The 14,612-nt window shown below is 40.8% G+C and overlaps 1 protein-coding gene across 2 annotated transcripts in view; it reads right to left on the bottom strand.

The window, feature by feature from the left end:
* Nucleotides 1-14,612, bottom strand: part of tacc2 (transforming, acidic coiled-coil containing protein 2) — a 72,034-nt gene that overhangs the window by 48,718 nt on the left and 8,704 nt on the right. Inside the window, exons 2-4 of one of the 2 annotated variants that reach the window (XM_069659193.1) lie at nucleotides 14,434-14,524; nucleotides 13,485-13,553; nucleotides 3,774-4,006 (exon numbers count right to left, since the gene is read on the bottom strand). In XM_069659193.1, coding sequence (XP_069515294.1) covers nucleotides 3,774-4,006; nucleotides 13,485-13,553; nucleotides 14,434-14,466 — 335 coding nt within the window. In that variant the 5' untranslated portion in view covers nucleotides 14,467-14,524. The remainder of the gene's footprint in view (nucleotides 1-3,773; nucleotides 4,007-13,484; nucleotides 13,554-14,433; nucleotides 14,525-14,612) is intronic. The other variant, XM_069659192.1, reaches the window with a different exon arrangement.

Here is a 14,612-nt window from a genome sequence, read left to right as displayed (position 1 = left end):
ACTCTTTTTGTGCCCTCAAAGTAAAGTCAAGCATCATCCTGCAGAACCTTATAGTTGATACTAAGTCCTGACTGAGGAGTTCATCATTTGTGCACCTGTTTCTCAGTCCCTGCAGGATTGCTGCGCATTCTGTGATTGTTGCAGCCAAAAATGGCTGATTTCCTTGCAATGCAGGTTGAGGTGTTTCGAGGCCTTTTTTCTGATTAACACATGATACATCCACGGTGAGGGCCTGGGACAAACGCTCCAATAAAACCATCTATCGGCTGAGCAAATTGTTTGTCTTCTGACATCACTTCCATTGGATCTCTGTGTCAAGAAGCCAAACAAAATGTGAAAAACTGGCACTGCACTTGCTCATTCAATGATTTACATATGCGCTAAGGAGAGTCTTCACATTATTTATTACGTTTACCCTGTTCTACTTGTAACTTTGGCTGCTGCAGCAGTATCAAACAATTGATAACAGAACAGGAACTATTTGAAAACAGCGCTGACACAAACATCAGTAACAGAGCCTCTGATTGGTGTAAAGACTCAACACAAGGCATCAGATAATGGGGAACGGCTAACAGTTTTCAATATGGATAAATAACCACAAGAAGACATGGAGTGTTGGATTTATTATTATGGATTCACTGTAAAGAGTCTCCTTAAAGACTCTGCAGTTTGAGGCCGATAAGGAAGCTCATGAACGAGAGACGATCACATCAGAGCCTCGAACGGATCAGCTGTAACTTCACAGCAAAAATAAAAGTACGTCTCCAACACGCAGCGTTCCAAACATATTAAATATGCTATTTATATATAATACTGCAGACCTCAGGGGATTAAAATTTGAATATCAAAGAAGTTTGCGGCAGGGTAATAGGACAGTTGGCAAAAATTGCAAGGTCAAGTTGCGGTCGAATTTGCGTGAATTCGCTGGAGCACAGCTTCCTGGAGGGACTGGTTTCTTTGTTATCCTTATTTTTATTCTTTAATAGTTTCACAATCACGTCAAGCAATATAATAATTATACCAAAGCAGTAAGGCAGGTTGTCAAAACACATTGAAGCCTCAGAGAAATTAGTGCAATCAACGTCAGCCTTCAGACAAAAGCAGGCAGCACTTAATGCAGAATGATTCAACATGAAAAAACAGAAGACCACGCCTGGAGCTTTGAGTCTGTTTAGACAACCAGCTGCATCCATCACACTCGAGTGTAAGTCAGAAACATTCAATCATCCTGTCATCTTTCTGTTCCACTCCATGCTCCCTGGTTTTGCTTCATATTCTATAGAACACACTCCCACAGCACACACGCTGATACTACTCATCATGCTGAGTCTCTGTGGTACCTGGTTTCTTGTACCCACCGAGATGAACTGACTTCCATGTGATGCTGCAGACCCGCCAGCAGGGGGTTCACCTGCTCACATTTCCTCTCACCTGAGCTGCTCACATTAACATACATCACACACATTCAAACAACAGATCCATATCTGATTAACTTTCACCTTGACGGAATAGTTTGTACAAATCTGTTCTCCTACAGCCATAAATCAAATAACATGAATATTCAATACATTATTATACAGTAATGCAACAATAATGATACTTTATTGATCACCAACCTTCTTCCTCCAGGGAAGGCCGGTGTATCTAATCAATAACGCATAATTTTGTACCTTGGAAAAAATAATTTGTAACATAATCATAAAGTGTGATAAACTGCTTATTATAAATAATTAAAGATCATCACATTGTGATTGTCTGTTTATGTTTCAGCCTGTTTATTAGTGGACTGTCAGGAGTTTGCCTCTCACCCAATGCATGCTGGGAAGGCTCAAGTCCCTCCATAACCCCTAACAGGAATGGACAGATGTAGGAGGGCAGTGGGTCCGTCTAATGAGGCAGATTTCTGACATACTGCATCGCAGCGCCTCTACTTGTTGTGTTACGTGTTGTTCTGTAAAATTAAATGTTTTTACTTAACTGACAATAAAAGTTTAATTTATTAGAAGGAAAAAACGTCTCTTTTATTATTATGAAGTTAAACTTGAGTCATCTCATTTGCTTCTTTGAGGCTGTGTGGGTGTGGCTTGATTGACAGTGCAGTCAAAATAAGCAAACAATGCAACAACTGTCATCACACGATGCTACACTGTGATTGGTGCACACATGTAGACAGCTGAGCCCCGCCCTCTTTAAACCAGTTAAACAAACAGTGACAAAAACTCAGATATAGATACCTCTGATGTGAAATAAAAAATGTTATATTATAAATATAAATAATCTCTGAGGACAACTTATTCAAGAATTTGTATTCGGCTATTTCTACAGAAATTATTTTTCCATTATTTTGCAGGAAAAGAATGTGGAAAACTCTTCCATAAACAACTCCTTGAAGTCGATGCACTTTTAAATCTGATTTTAAACCTCCCAAACTTTATTTGTCATTGTTTTAGATAAGTGTATTTTATTTATTTTATTTCTAATTTTATTTATTGAAAAATAATTATTTTAGCACATTTTAGCCTTTCTCTAACACCTGTATTTTATTCTTCCTTTTAATTGTTTTATCTTTGTGTCAAAATCCCCCCGTTTACTGATTTAAATGGCCTTTTTTCCATCTGTCTTCTGGTTCTTTTAACACTCTGTCGTCTGTCTTTTCATTGCTTTTGGACTCGACATCATTGTAAATGATCCCAACCAATGATCTCTTTAGCATAAATAAAGGTAGATTGATTGATTGAGCGATTGTTATAAAAGAAAATTGGTTTTTAAGGCCTTTAGAATTATACTACTCCAAAATATCCTATGTTTTTATAGCCAAAATAAATATAATATAGTGCTTTGTATTTGTTGAGTGTAAGACAGGAGACATCCATCAATCACAGTGTGAACAGAAAATGTAATCTGGCTTAATAAAAGGTGAGCCATGTAAAATTATGTTCCTAGTATAGTTTGTGTTTTTTAAAGATTATTATTTGGGCCATTTTTCCTTAATTGATAGGACAGCTGAGCAAAGTGGGGGATGACCTGCAGCAAAGGGCCGAGCCTGGGAGTTGAACCTGCGGGACTGCAGCCTCTGTATATGAGACACCTGCTCTACTCACTGAGTAGTATAGTTATGCTACACAGTGTATTTGAAGTGCAAGAGTACTTACAGGTTTTATCTCTGTTGTATTATTTTTCAGGAAGCAGACCGGGTATGCCAACAACTGTAGTTATAAACATGATTCACATTTCCTGAGACAGCCAAAAAAAACTTTTTTGCAGAGTTCGGAAGTAAGGAAGTACAAATATTTTGTTCCTGTACTAAAGGAGACTTTTCAGGTGTCTGTACTCATTTATTTATTTTACCCCCTACATTGTACCACACATGTCTGTACTTTCTTCTCCTTACATTTTTAAAAGGTTTGTTACTTTAGCTTTGATGCATTTGAGGGGAAATACAGATTCTTTTTTTGCATCATTGTGTGCAATCTTCCAAACATCAACACTGATTGTGACCTAAAAAGACGGGACAATTACACACAGAACAGTTGTAGAAATAAAGAGTACATTTCAGAACCTGCTCTTTATCGCTTTAACTAAAAGACAGAAGATGAATCAGCGCTTCTACTTTAACCTTTTAGTCTCTGTGCTTCTACTTGAGTCAAGACTGTGTACTTTTGCCTCCTCTGACTTTTGGAGTTGTCATGTTTTATTTTGACGAGCTGTGATAGTTACTTCCTGCATGATAGAGCGCATGGCGTGTTTGTTTATGTGTGTGTAACTCTACTCACCCCAGCGAGGACTCCCAGATGTTGAACTCTGAGCTGAAGTCTAGACTGGGCAGCAGGTCGTGAGGAAACTCCAGCTCATCCTTGTCCTCCTGGTCTTCGGCCGCTCCTCGGCTCTCCTCCACTCCGCTGATCACTGGGACTTCTGGGAGCACTGGTTGGGACAGCAGACTCTGCTGGCTGGTCGATGTTTTCGTCAGAAGCCCCCTGTCCTCTTTAAAACCCTCAGCGTTAGCCTGCAGGACATCGAGACATAAAGATAGTGAGTTACACGCTGGAGTCTCTGCTGAGTGATCCATGTCAGTGTGAGAACTTAAACAGGTTTGAGCGTGTTGCAGGCGAACATGATTTAATAATCACAGCCAACATCACAAACAATTAACTCCGCCCATGTGTTACACTGTTGAGTAATATTTGTAGAGTAATGCACTGCTCGTATTTACCTTTTTTCTCTGTCCCTCTCAAGTTTTTCTGTCACTATAACTCAGATTAAAGGATTATTTCTAAGATTATAAACTATAATTTATACCAAGCTGAGTGCACAAGCTCTAACCCTGCAGCTTTATTTACACTGTGCTCACTTAACTACTATTCTGACAGAAACAAGCTACCTATTAAGTTTAACTCTTTAGTCATTCAAGTCTGATATTATCCACGTTATAAATACCTCACGAGGAAGTCTGCTGTAATCATTTTCACAGCGTGTAAAAAAACTCGACACAGTGAGTAAGAATAATCATTAGAGACAAACCGGTCCTGCTGGACTCTGACAGCCGACGTGTGGTTTAATCATTGTCTAGAGCAGGTAATCTAGATGACTGTTTCAGTCTTGATTTACTTCCTTTATCTTAAACAGGTAACGTACCTTGAACTTGAACAATTACTTTCTAAACAGAAAAGAAGTGGGACTTAAGTTCTTTAATTTATTTATTTTATATGATTTGGATGATGCAATTAAACAGAGTTTAGTAGAATAGTTCCACCCCTACTACTTAGTCGAGTAGGGGTGCCACAATTAGTCGAGAATTAGTTGACCATTCCGCATGTTTTTCATGCTGTGCACGGACGCTGTGAGGATGCATGCAAAACAGCAACCGTGAAGTGACAGGTTAACAAAACATAGCAAAATGGCAGCGGCCGATGCAACGCGATGGCGTCCTAGCACTTGTAAAGTCTGGGAGCATTTCAGCCTCAACGCTGCAAAGAAAAGGATCGCCCGCACGAGAGCATGTCGGTAATGTGCAAGCATTTGAAGAGAAGGCACGATGGACATGTGTACTTGTTTTATATTTTATATCAGAACTTTGTCTGTCGTTGGTTTTAAATGGACAAACACTTTTTTTGTTGATCTCATGTGTCAGTAGGAGCCAGGAGCCAAATCAGCAGCAAAGTTTGTTAAAGTTGGCACATGCTTAAAAGAGCCTCCAACTAAATTTTCATTGTGCGATTAATTATCCGACTAGTCAACTAATCGTTTCAATAATCGATGACGAGTCGACTGTGGAAATAATCGTTAGTTGCAGCCTTAGAGTCGAGCCTTTACAAACACAATGGAATAATAATATACATCTTTCAGTACCATAAAACCACACAACAGTACAGCTATGGAAATACAATAAAATACACAATAACTTGTAATTTGCAATAACAACTCTTATATGTGGAGATTCTGGGACTAGACTGTTTTACATTTGCACGTCTTTCACTAAGTGACAATGCTACACCAGACAGGCTTTTTAACCCATTAATTGGATGAGTGTTTTCTGAGTGAAGCTGGTGATGCTTGAGCCCATACTATATACAATACAAAACAAAGAGTGCATGAATAACTGGGCTGTCTGAGATGATATATGGTGCCTAATACATTTGAAGCAATTTTAATGGTCTAAAATTTGAGAGATTATTCTTACAAGCTTGAAATCTGTCTTAAAACCTCGTATGTTGACAATCCATGGCGCTCTGCCTTCGCTGTTTCTTCACTGTCTGTCCCACTGGTTGACAGCAGTCTGACCACAGCCTTCAACCACAACACTCGGCTGTGGCATCAAGTTGCAGCAACACGGCCCTCACAACTCTCAACACTCAACTATGTGATGGAATTTCTCCCGCACGGGCCGCCTCAGTTCGCAGGGAGGTGAAGTTTCCCTTGTATCACTGATTCAGGTATGAACAGAGGTGTGCAGGTGCAGGGAAACTCATTTCAATTTGCACAAAAACATATGTGTAGCACAGCCGGTATGTCTGGAACATGTGTGCATGAGCTGTTTCTGAGAGGGATGCAAGTTGATTTAACAGTGTAACAGTAAAGAGGAACACAATGTGCCTGTGGTAATGCTGTCCACTGCTGAGATTCAGAATTGAATCTGTTCATTCATTATTTATGACCCAGTAGTAGACAGCATGGCTGCACACAGGCAGAGGTAACCATCATGACTAGCTGAAACTAACACCAAATCAGTTAGGAGAGGACGAAGACAACTACATACATGAACATTTAGCTTTTAGCTTTCATCATGCATCATTGCATTGCCGTGTTATAAATATATTTTGTGTTTTTAAGTTATTATAACATTAATGCAGCAAATATTTTTATAATAAAGTGTTGAACTCTTCTTCAAGATGGACTAGTAAATAAAATCCTGAAACACTTGGACACATAGACCCATCAGCCGTAACATTATGACCACCTGCCTAATATTGTGTAGGTCCACCTTCTGCATCAACACAGCCCTGACCCGTCGAGGCATGGACTCTACCAGACCTCTGAAGGTGTGCTGAGGTATCTGGCACCAAGATGTCAGCAGCAGATCCTTTAAGTCCTGCGAGTTGCGAGGTGGGGCCTCCATGGATCGGACTTGTTTGTCCAGCACATCCCACAGATGCTCCATTGGATTGAGATGTGGGGAATTTGGAGGCCAAGTCAACACCTTGAACTCATCGTGTTCCTCAAACCATTCCTGAACCATATTTGCAGTGTGGCGGTGAACAGGGGTCAGCATGGGCACCCTGACAGGTCTGCAGCTTCGCAGCCCCATATGCAGAAAACAGTTATGCTCTGTGTGTTCTGACACCTTTCTCTCAGAAGCAGCATTAACTTTTTCAGCAATTCGATCTACAGTAGCTCTTCTGTTGGCTCAGACCACATGGGCCAGCCTTCGCTCTCCACAGGCATCAATGAGCCTTGGCCACCCGTGACCCTGACGCCAGTCCACCGGTTTTCTTTGCTTGGACTACTTTTGGTTAGTACTGACCACTGCAGACTGGGAACAAGAGCTGCAGGTGGAGATGCTCTGACCCAGTCACAATCATCCCAGTTTGGCCCTTGTCAAATTTTTTTGTGCTTCCAACAAATCAACTTCAAGGACAAAATGTTCACTTGCTGCCTAACATATGCCACCCACTGACCATTGTATCGAGAAAATCATTGTTATTCACTTCACCTGTCAGTGGTCATAATGTTATGGATGATCGATGTACAATATTCGTGATAATCATCAGTATGGATTTATTCAAAATCATTCAACTTTTATTGTATTTTTGGGACTGACTGACGGAATATAAACAGCTCTTTGGGTGCTGGTTCTCTCTCTCTCAATAAAGGCATAAAAAAATTATCTTTCAAAAATAAATAAATAAAAAGAATATACACACCTTGGACAACAATGAGAATGCAATAAGTATATGTAAAGTGCTATTAAAAGCATTTAACACCGCTAACCATGTTATTTCGCTTTAAACAAAAGTATAAAGATGGATTAATGTTTGTTTGTGGCTCAGAAACTATGTTCATATAAGAAAATATGTTTAAAATAATGTTCATGAGTCAAAAAGAAATCCAATAATGTGTACCTCAAGGATCCATACTGGGACCGATATATTTCTTATTTATATACGTATATGATGTTGCTGCAGTATCAAACACTACAAATGCACTGCTTTTTTGCAGACGACACCAACCTCTTTGTCTCTAACACAGATTAATACCTGTCAGTTATATTTTCCTCAGGTGTTCTGTAAAATTTGTGTGAAAAGAATAAACTAAACTTGACTTCAAAATGCCACCACTTGCTCTAGTTTCACCTCCGGGGTGTACTCACTGGACACAGCGGATACTGAAGTTAAATTAACAAGTACAGCTGTGTGTACTGAGGAGTCACCGGCCTCACCTGTGTCACCACTACAAAGAGCCGGCTTTGTGTGACACATTCAGCACAGATGGAGGACCTCTTGGCTTTCTCACAGACATGAATGAACGTTGCTCACAAAAACACGAGAATAAAAGTAGTCTCTTAACTTCTCTTTTAAACCAACCGTACGAGGCAGATGGCCCTCCACATAAAAGTCCAGTCCTGCTCAACGTTTCTGCCTGTTAAAGTCACGTTTTTCATGCATTAACTGACGCAAAGTTCTTTCTTAAGGTGGATTTACTTGCAGGCATGTTAATATGTTTAAAAAGTTTACAATCTCCTGTTAGTTGTTAAGTTTTTTGCTCTTTAAATAAAAACTGATTGGTGACTAAAAATGTACCGGCTGTACTGGGCCTTTAAAACTGTCAAGAATGTACGCCAATTATGTCCCCTCTCTCTTCACATCCGAGTTTGCACAGCAGAAGCCATTTCTGGTTATTTTTAAACGTGCTAATTTTAACTCCTGATATGCACTTTTTTACACAAAGAAAGCTGCCAGCAGATTTGGTTGCAGAAAACAACAAGCAAGCAGAAAACATTAAAGGAGATCAAAGCGAAAGAACCCCAAAAAAGGCACTGCTGCAAGAGTGTCACTCCTGAAGCATGTGATCTCCTCGCTATGGTTTTCTTTAACATATCATGGTTATAAACACCTGCATGCAGAGAACACAGCTTCTATGAGATGAGATGACGTTTGGGTTTCCTGTTTCCTGCCTCAACTCTCATCTTGTAAATATCTCACACTAACTCCTCCACTCAAATCATCTTAAAGGAGCTAAAACAGAATAACAAGAAACAGCACCAGCTGGCATTGCAGGTCCAAGTTTACAACCAACTCTGATCCACTTATTTATCACCCATTGTTTGAGGACGTAAACGCTCAATGAGGTGGAAAAGCTGAGCCTTGTTTCAGTTAGTGTGACCCACACGCAGAGAGAGAACGCCTGTTATTAATTAACCCACAGGAACAAAACAGAAAGCACGCTGAGGTCGCCTGGAAACTGCTACTTGTCAAACACTCAGTAAGTAATTCTGGCTGTTAATTCAACGTGTCGGAGCCCATGTGCTAACACAACTGTAATGCTTTACACATGACAGTTGTAAACAGAGAGAGGGCGGTGCTGAAGCAGAAACAGGCCCTTACTCACACACACAGTCACAACAGATTCACTTTATTTATACAGAGCGTTGCATAAATGTCAGCCCCCCTCAGAGTGTTACAAACTGGAGTTTAAATAGACTCATTTGGGCTCTTAACCGTCACATTAACAAACAAGAGACGTCCAGAAAGTACACATCTGCTGGATGCACAAGGTCCCCTGAAGGCAACTGATCTTAGTGAGAGGTTTCACAGCACAGGCACATCAGGAAAACATTTAATACTTCCACATGTAAATTATTTTGAATACCATGCACTATTTCCCTGCTGCTTCAAAATGATGACCTATTTTGTTGGTCAATTACATAAAACTCTAATGAATTGGTAATTTCGTAATGTGCTTTTTTCTGTGCTCCATATTTTAATCCTACTTTTGTTGTTTTATATGTTTACATTTTGGGGTAGTAAAGACACGTCAGTCTGGATGGATATATTGATTCAATGACCAACGATGCGATGTCATCGATGCAAAATGCGAATATTGATCCATATCGCGATCCGACATCTTAGCTGCATGTTTATTTTGAAATTCCCACGGCAGGGCTTCACCAGCTCTGCAGCTCTGAGGTCAGCTAGCGCTTCCCACTCCACAATAAATGACAACAATGCTAACAGATGATGGCAAGCAGCCAAGGAAAGGACATTGAAGATATTTGCTCCTCTCTGGGAATGGATTTTATTTTCATGTGAGTTCAGGAATACATTTTGTAAAACCAAATTTGTGTTGCTTTCTGTGAGCTGATAATATAAATGTAATGGATTGTGTTCCTGAGCATATACCGTCCCATATCGATCGCAGGCTCCTGAATTGAATCGAATTGAAATCGTATCGTGACAGACTTTGTGACATCGGCAAATATCGTATCGTTGTTCAAAGAAGCAATATAATATCGTATCGTGATGAAACTTGCCTTCTACTATTTATCACTGATCACCCTTTTCTTTTTCTCTATCTTTTGAGCTGTTATAATGTGTGAATACCCCCCAATTGGTGATCAATAAAGTCAATCTTATCAAAAGAAAATAAGAGACACCAAAAATGACAGTGAATAAAATTGTTCAAGACTAAAAAAATCCAACAATAAAGCTATAAAAAATATGAGTTAAAGGGGTCAAATAAGACAAAATAAACCTTAAAGATAACAAATAATGTTGCTGAGAGTGATAAAAACTTGAATTCAGGCTACAACATCACTCCGGATCTCCTCAGGTTTGCACTTTAACATCCAAAGGAAGTGAGTTTCACATTTGAGGGGCATAAAAACACATCGCACTCTCACCGGTACGTCAGGTTTAACGCATCCACTCTCTATCCTGGCGCCTAGCATCCTGTGTACAATGATAAACCCCTCTCCTTTCATTACAAGTTTAATCAGCATCTCTGTGTTGCACTTACCGAGCAGTGAAGGTGACTCTCAGCGCAGCGCAGCTACCTCTCAGCCTCTGCAGGGCTCAGTGTGTTTTGAAGGGGCCCGAGGAGAACGACACAAACATGCTGCAACACATGCTGCTGACGCTCCCTCTCCTCCTCCTCCTCCTCGTACTGACTCAGCTAACGTCCTCCTCTCCACTGTCCTGTCCTGTCTTCTGCTGCTCCCCTGTTAAATTTCCATGAGCCTCCTCACGCTCCTGCAGTGTGTGTGTTTGTGTGCAGTCTAGAAACACTACACTATCGCGACAACACTGTGCTTGCTGCTGAGGCTGACTGTCCTGACTGGGCAGCCACAGGGAAGTGCTGAGAAGACTCCTCCCCCTTTACTGTAAACTATTTCCACTCCTTTTATTCCCTCCCCCTCCTCCTCTGTCTCCCTTCCCTCTTTTCTTTCTTCCTTCCTTATCCACCTCTGCTCCCTCCTCTCCTCCCTCCCTCCTCCTCTCCCTGCTGTGTTGCACTGCCTGCCTGACTGACAGTGCCTCTGCAGGTGAATGCTGGGAATTAGGCCAAGGGTCGGGCCTGCAGTGACCCCCTGAGGGAGGATCAGGTTACACTTCAAAAAGCTTTGGTTACACACACACAAGGGCACATTCACACAGAGACACACAGCATCCTCCTGCATAATCAACGCTCTTACTTCAGCCAACTTTGACCTCACAGTGTTGCTCAGGTGTGACATCATCGGCACACATGGACATGACTGCAGCCTTTTCATGACACTGAATTTATCACACCCTCCTGGGCATTTAAACATGTTCCTCTTGACTCACAGAAAACATCTGCTTGTACACTGATGTTTTCAGCGGGTTAGTATTCGTCTCATTAAGCTGCTTTACACTGGAAATGAAGCCCACAACAATAAAAGTATAACCCCCTGAGGAAATTCACATTTTGATCTCTGAATCTCTGAAAAGCCAACCGAGAGTGTTGGGGGAGCTACTTCTAAAGTACAGCTACCAGTTCCTTCAGACTGGACGAAGCCAAACTACAGCAAAGACAATAATTATTAAAATTTAGCCTGAAAGCCACAAAAGAAGCAGAGACCTGCGATGTGAAAAACAAAAATGAGAGAAATATTTTGAAACACCAAGAAAAAGCTGCAGTATGCAGGATATATGATAAGGTTAACATAGAGTGAAAGTAAGTGAGACCTTGTGTGTGTATAACATGCAGGAAGCTGCAAAATGTTAACATTTGCATAAAAAATGAAACAATTTTAAGATTACCATCATAACTTTACCATGTAAACCACCATAATTAACTTGTTACACATTAACTGATCGTGTAATAAAAGCTGAGACGTATAACTGAAGATCTGTCTCCCATGTACAGATTTCTGACTTACTGTTCTGAGTTGCAAGTTTCTACAAGAGGTTGAACTACAGCAGAGCTGGAGGGGAAATGTAGTTTTTTTTTTAAAGCTACTTAACAAAGGAGTTGAAACTACTTTAGAAAAAGTGACCAAAATGTAAATATAAAAAAAGTAATCAGTCACATATCAGCAGAAAATGCCACTTAATTGATTTTATTGCTAAACTTGCTCACTTATTCACAGAGCATACATAAAGGCTTTACTGCAGGGACTGTCAGCTCTGGATTTGTATACATTAGCTGTGTCCCAGTTCAGCGGCTGCATCCTTCGAAGGACGTATTTAAAGACCGATTGCGTCACAGCGCCGCGTCAAAGGCTGTCCCAATTCAAAGGCTCCTTCAGATACGAACGACAAATGTGTCCTCCTTTTCCCGGGCCACGAAGGATCCATCGAGTACATCCTGTTGTGGTTTCAACTAAATCGAAAAGCTAGCGATACAAATGTTTAAATTCAAAAATTATCTTTAAAATAATAAGTTAGTTAAGTTACCTGGCGTTAGCTAGTTAGTTAGCCAGGTAGCTACCTGTTGCTAGGCGACAGGATCTGCGTTTTGTGACACAAGGGTCAGGGCGGGAACAGCTGGTGACGCCGGAGGAAATCCTCCGTAAACCAAACCGTCTCACTTCAGTTCGGCTTCAGCAGTCTACACGGACATCCTTAGTAGCCTGCGTTCTTCGAAGGATGCATCCGTTGAATTCAGACACAGCTGATGTCCCTCAGATGGACACCTGCATTCAGGAACTAGAATCCAGGAAGGGGAATTGCACCAGGCTAGCCAGGTAACTTCTTAATTATAATGCAACAACTTCTCTCAACATTAATGAACAAATAACAATAATCTACACCAGTGGCTAATGCATCTCCTGGGCACGCCTTTACAGCTTTCAGGGTTACAGAAAAGGGGGGACAGGTGGTCCAAGAAAATAAATCCTAGTTTGACGTTACACTAAACTACACACAAAAAAAAGTAATTAAACTCCTTGATACACTCTTCAAATATGTATGTAATTCAACTACCAGCAAGCTGCTTAAAAGTGTAGTAAAACTGCTCGTTTAATAACGTGTTATTCAATACTCTCTCACACTGCTAACAAAGTAGAAAACACACAACCAGGATACAAAAACCGACTGAGTGATGCAGTCACAGGGAATCACACGTCTCTGCAGTGTCAAGCACATTTTACTGATGTCTAATGAGTGAAAATAAACCACATCTAACGGGCTCATTGCAGCACATCTGCACAACCAAAAATAAAAGTCCTACTGATGAAAATGTTGTCGATATAAATGTTTAAAAAAACTGTTGTTTTTTACGCTCGGCAACCCTAAGAGGAAGAACTTAAGGTTGAAACAAATGTCCCCCATCAGCAGCGTGTCTGTGAAGTTTAAGAGACCCTTTATGATTTGAAGTTTTCAATCAGGGAGGGAATGTGTGTATTTCTGAGTATTTTTCAAGCTAACTTCTTCTGAAAAGACGCTTAAATTATTTCACCCACCAGTGCACATGAGAAAAATCCCATCGGGCTTTCACACACTCACACAAACATGCAGCTGTTGTACCTGTAGGGACTCGGTTTGATTTCCCTGAGGTGGAAACAGAACAACATTTTCTGGCGCGCCCTCTTCTGGCTGAAACAGGGAATGACAGAGTTCAACAAGGAGATCTTAAAGGAGAAAACCTCCCACACAGTATATCGTTCGTGGTATGCAGTGAAAACAAATCCTCATGTTTTCGAGGCAAACGGAGCGATGTTAAACCCGCTCTGCAGTCACAACCATCAGTCATCTGCAGCTAATGAGACAAATGTTTTCTTAATCCGATTTGAATAATCCTGAATTCCACAGCTGAAGTTCCAGAGTCACATGTGGAAAGTATGTAAGCCGTCTTCTTTGTAAATTATGTTGGAAAAAGTGCACAGAAGTTGTTTCTTTAATAAACTTGATGCAACAACGCAACATGCAAACTGTAGGCAGACGTAAAGACCTCAAACCATGACGGGAAAGATGTTTTTAAAGATGCAAAGAAGAAAGCTTGGAAGTATTCACAGAAAACATTTATGATAGCAGATATAGCTCATATTTATCTGTATATCTGCATTACAAAAGTCAACCAAAAAACAGAACAAGACGTCTTATTTAAAAGCTTATTACACAAGCCTGAGTTAAGCAAAGGAATGCACACTCCCTATGGCAAATTAGCCTGTTGGTGCAGAATAATAAGTGTGACTCTGTTCATGTGGATCTCATTTTGAAATTGCTTTAATGCTGCAATCCTCGTGTGAAGTCATCTTTGAGAAAAAATATGATTTTAGCTGATATATAAGGTTTCATAGGAGACAGAAACAGGAAGAAAAGAGGAGGTTTGAGTTTGTGTTACTGCAGCCAGCAGTTAGTAATCATGCCAGTAAGAGTTAGTTTAGTTAGTCCTCCGTGCATGAAAGAGTTCAGCAGCACGGGGGGGCAGCGAGTAGCCATCCAAGGCATCCAAAGCCAGCGAGCTTAACCTTACCAACGCTTCAGGTGTGCTGCTCTCGTTCCCCATGGCTCTCCTAGCTGCAGGGCCACAACCGCCCAAACCAACAGCCTCTCACATCAGCTGGCTGAAAGACACCAGCACAGAGCGACCGTCAGCTTCAACTGTTCATGTACACACGGAGCAAACAGGAGATCTGTGGGGCTCAGTGGTCA

Source organism: Semicossyphus pulcher, unplaced genomic scaffold (assembly GCF_022749685.1).
Source record: "Semicossyphus pulcher isolate SPU_LCO1_2020_fin unplaced genomic scaffold, fSemPul1.0.p SCAF_12, whole genome shotgun sequence".
NCBI lineage: Eukaryota > Metazoa > Chordata > Actinopteri > Labriformes > Labridae > Semicossyphus > Semicossyphus pulcher.
This window is presented reverse-complemented; position numbering and strand designations above follow the sequence as displayed.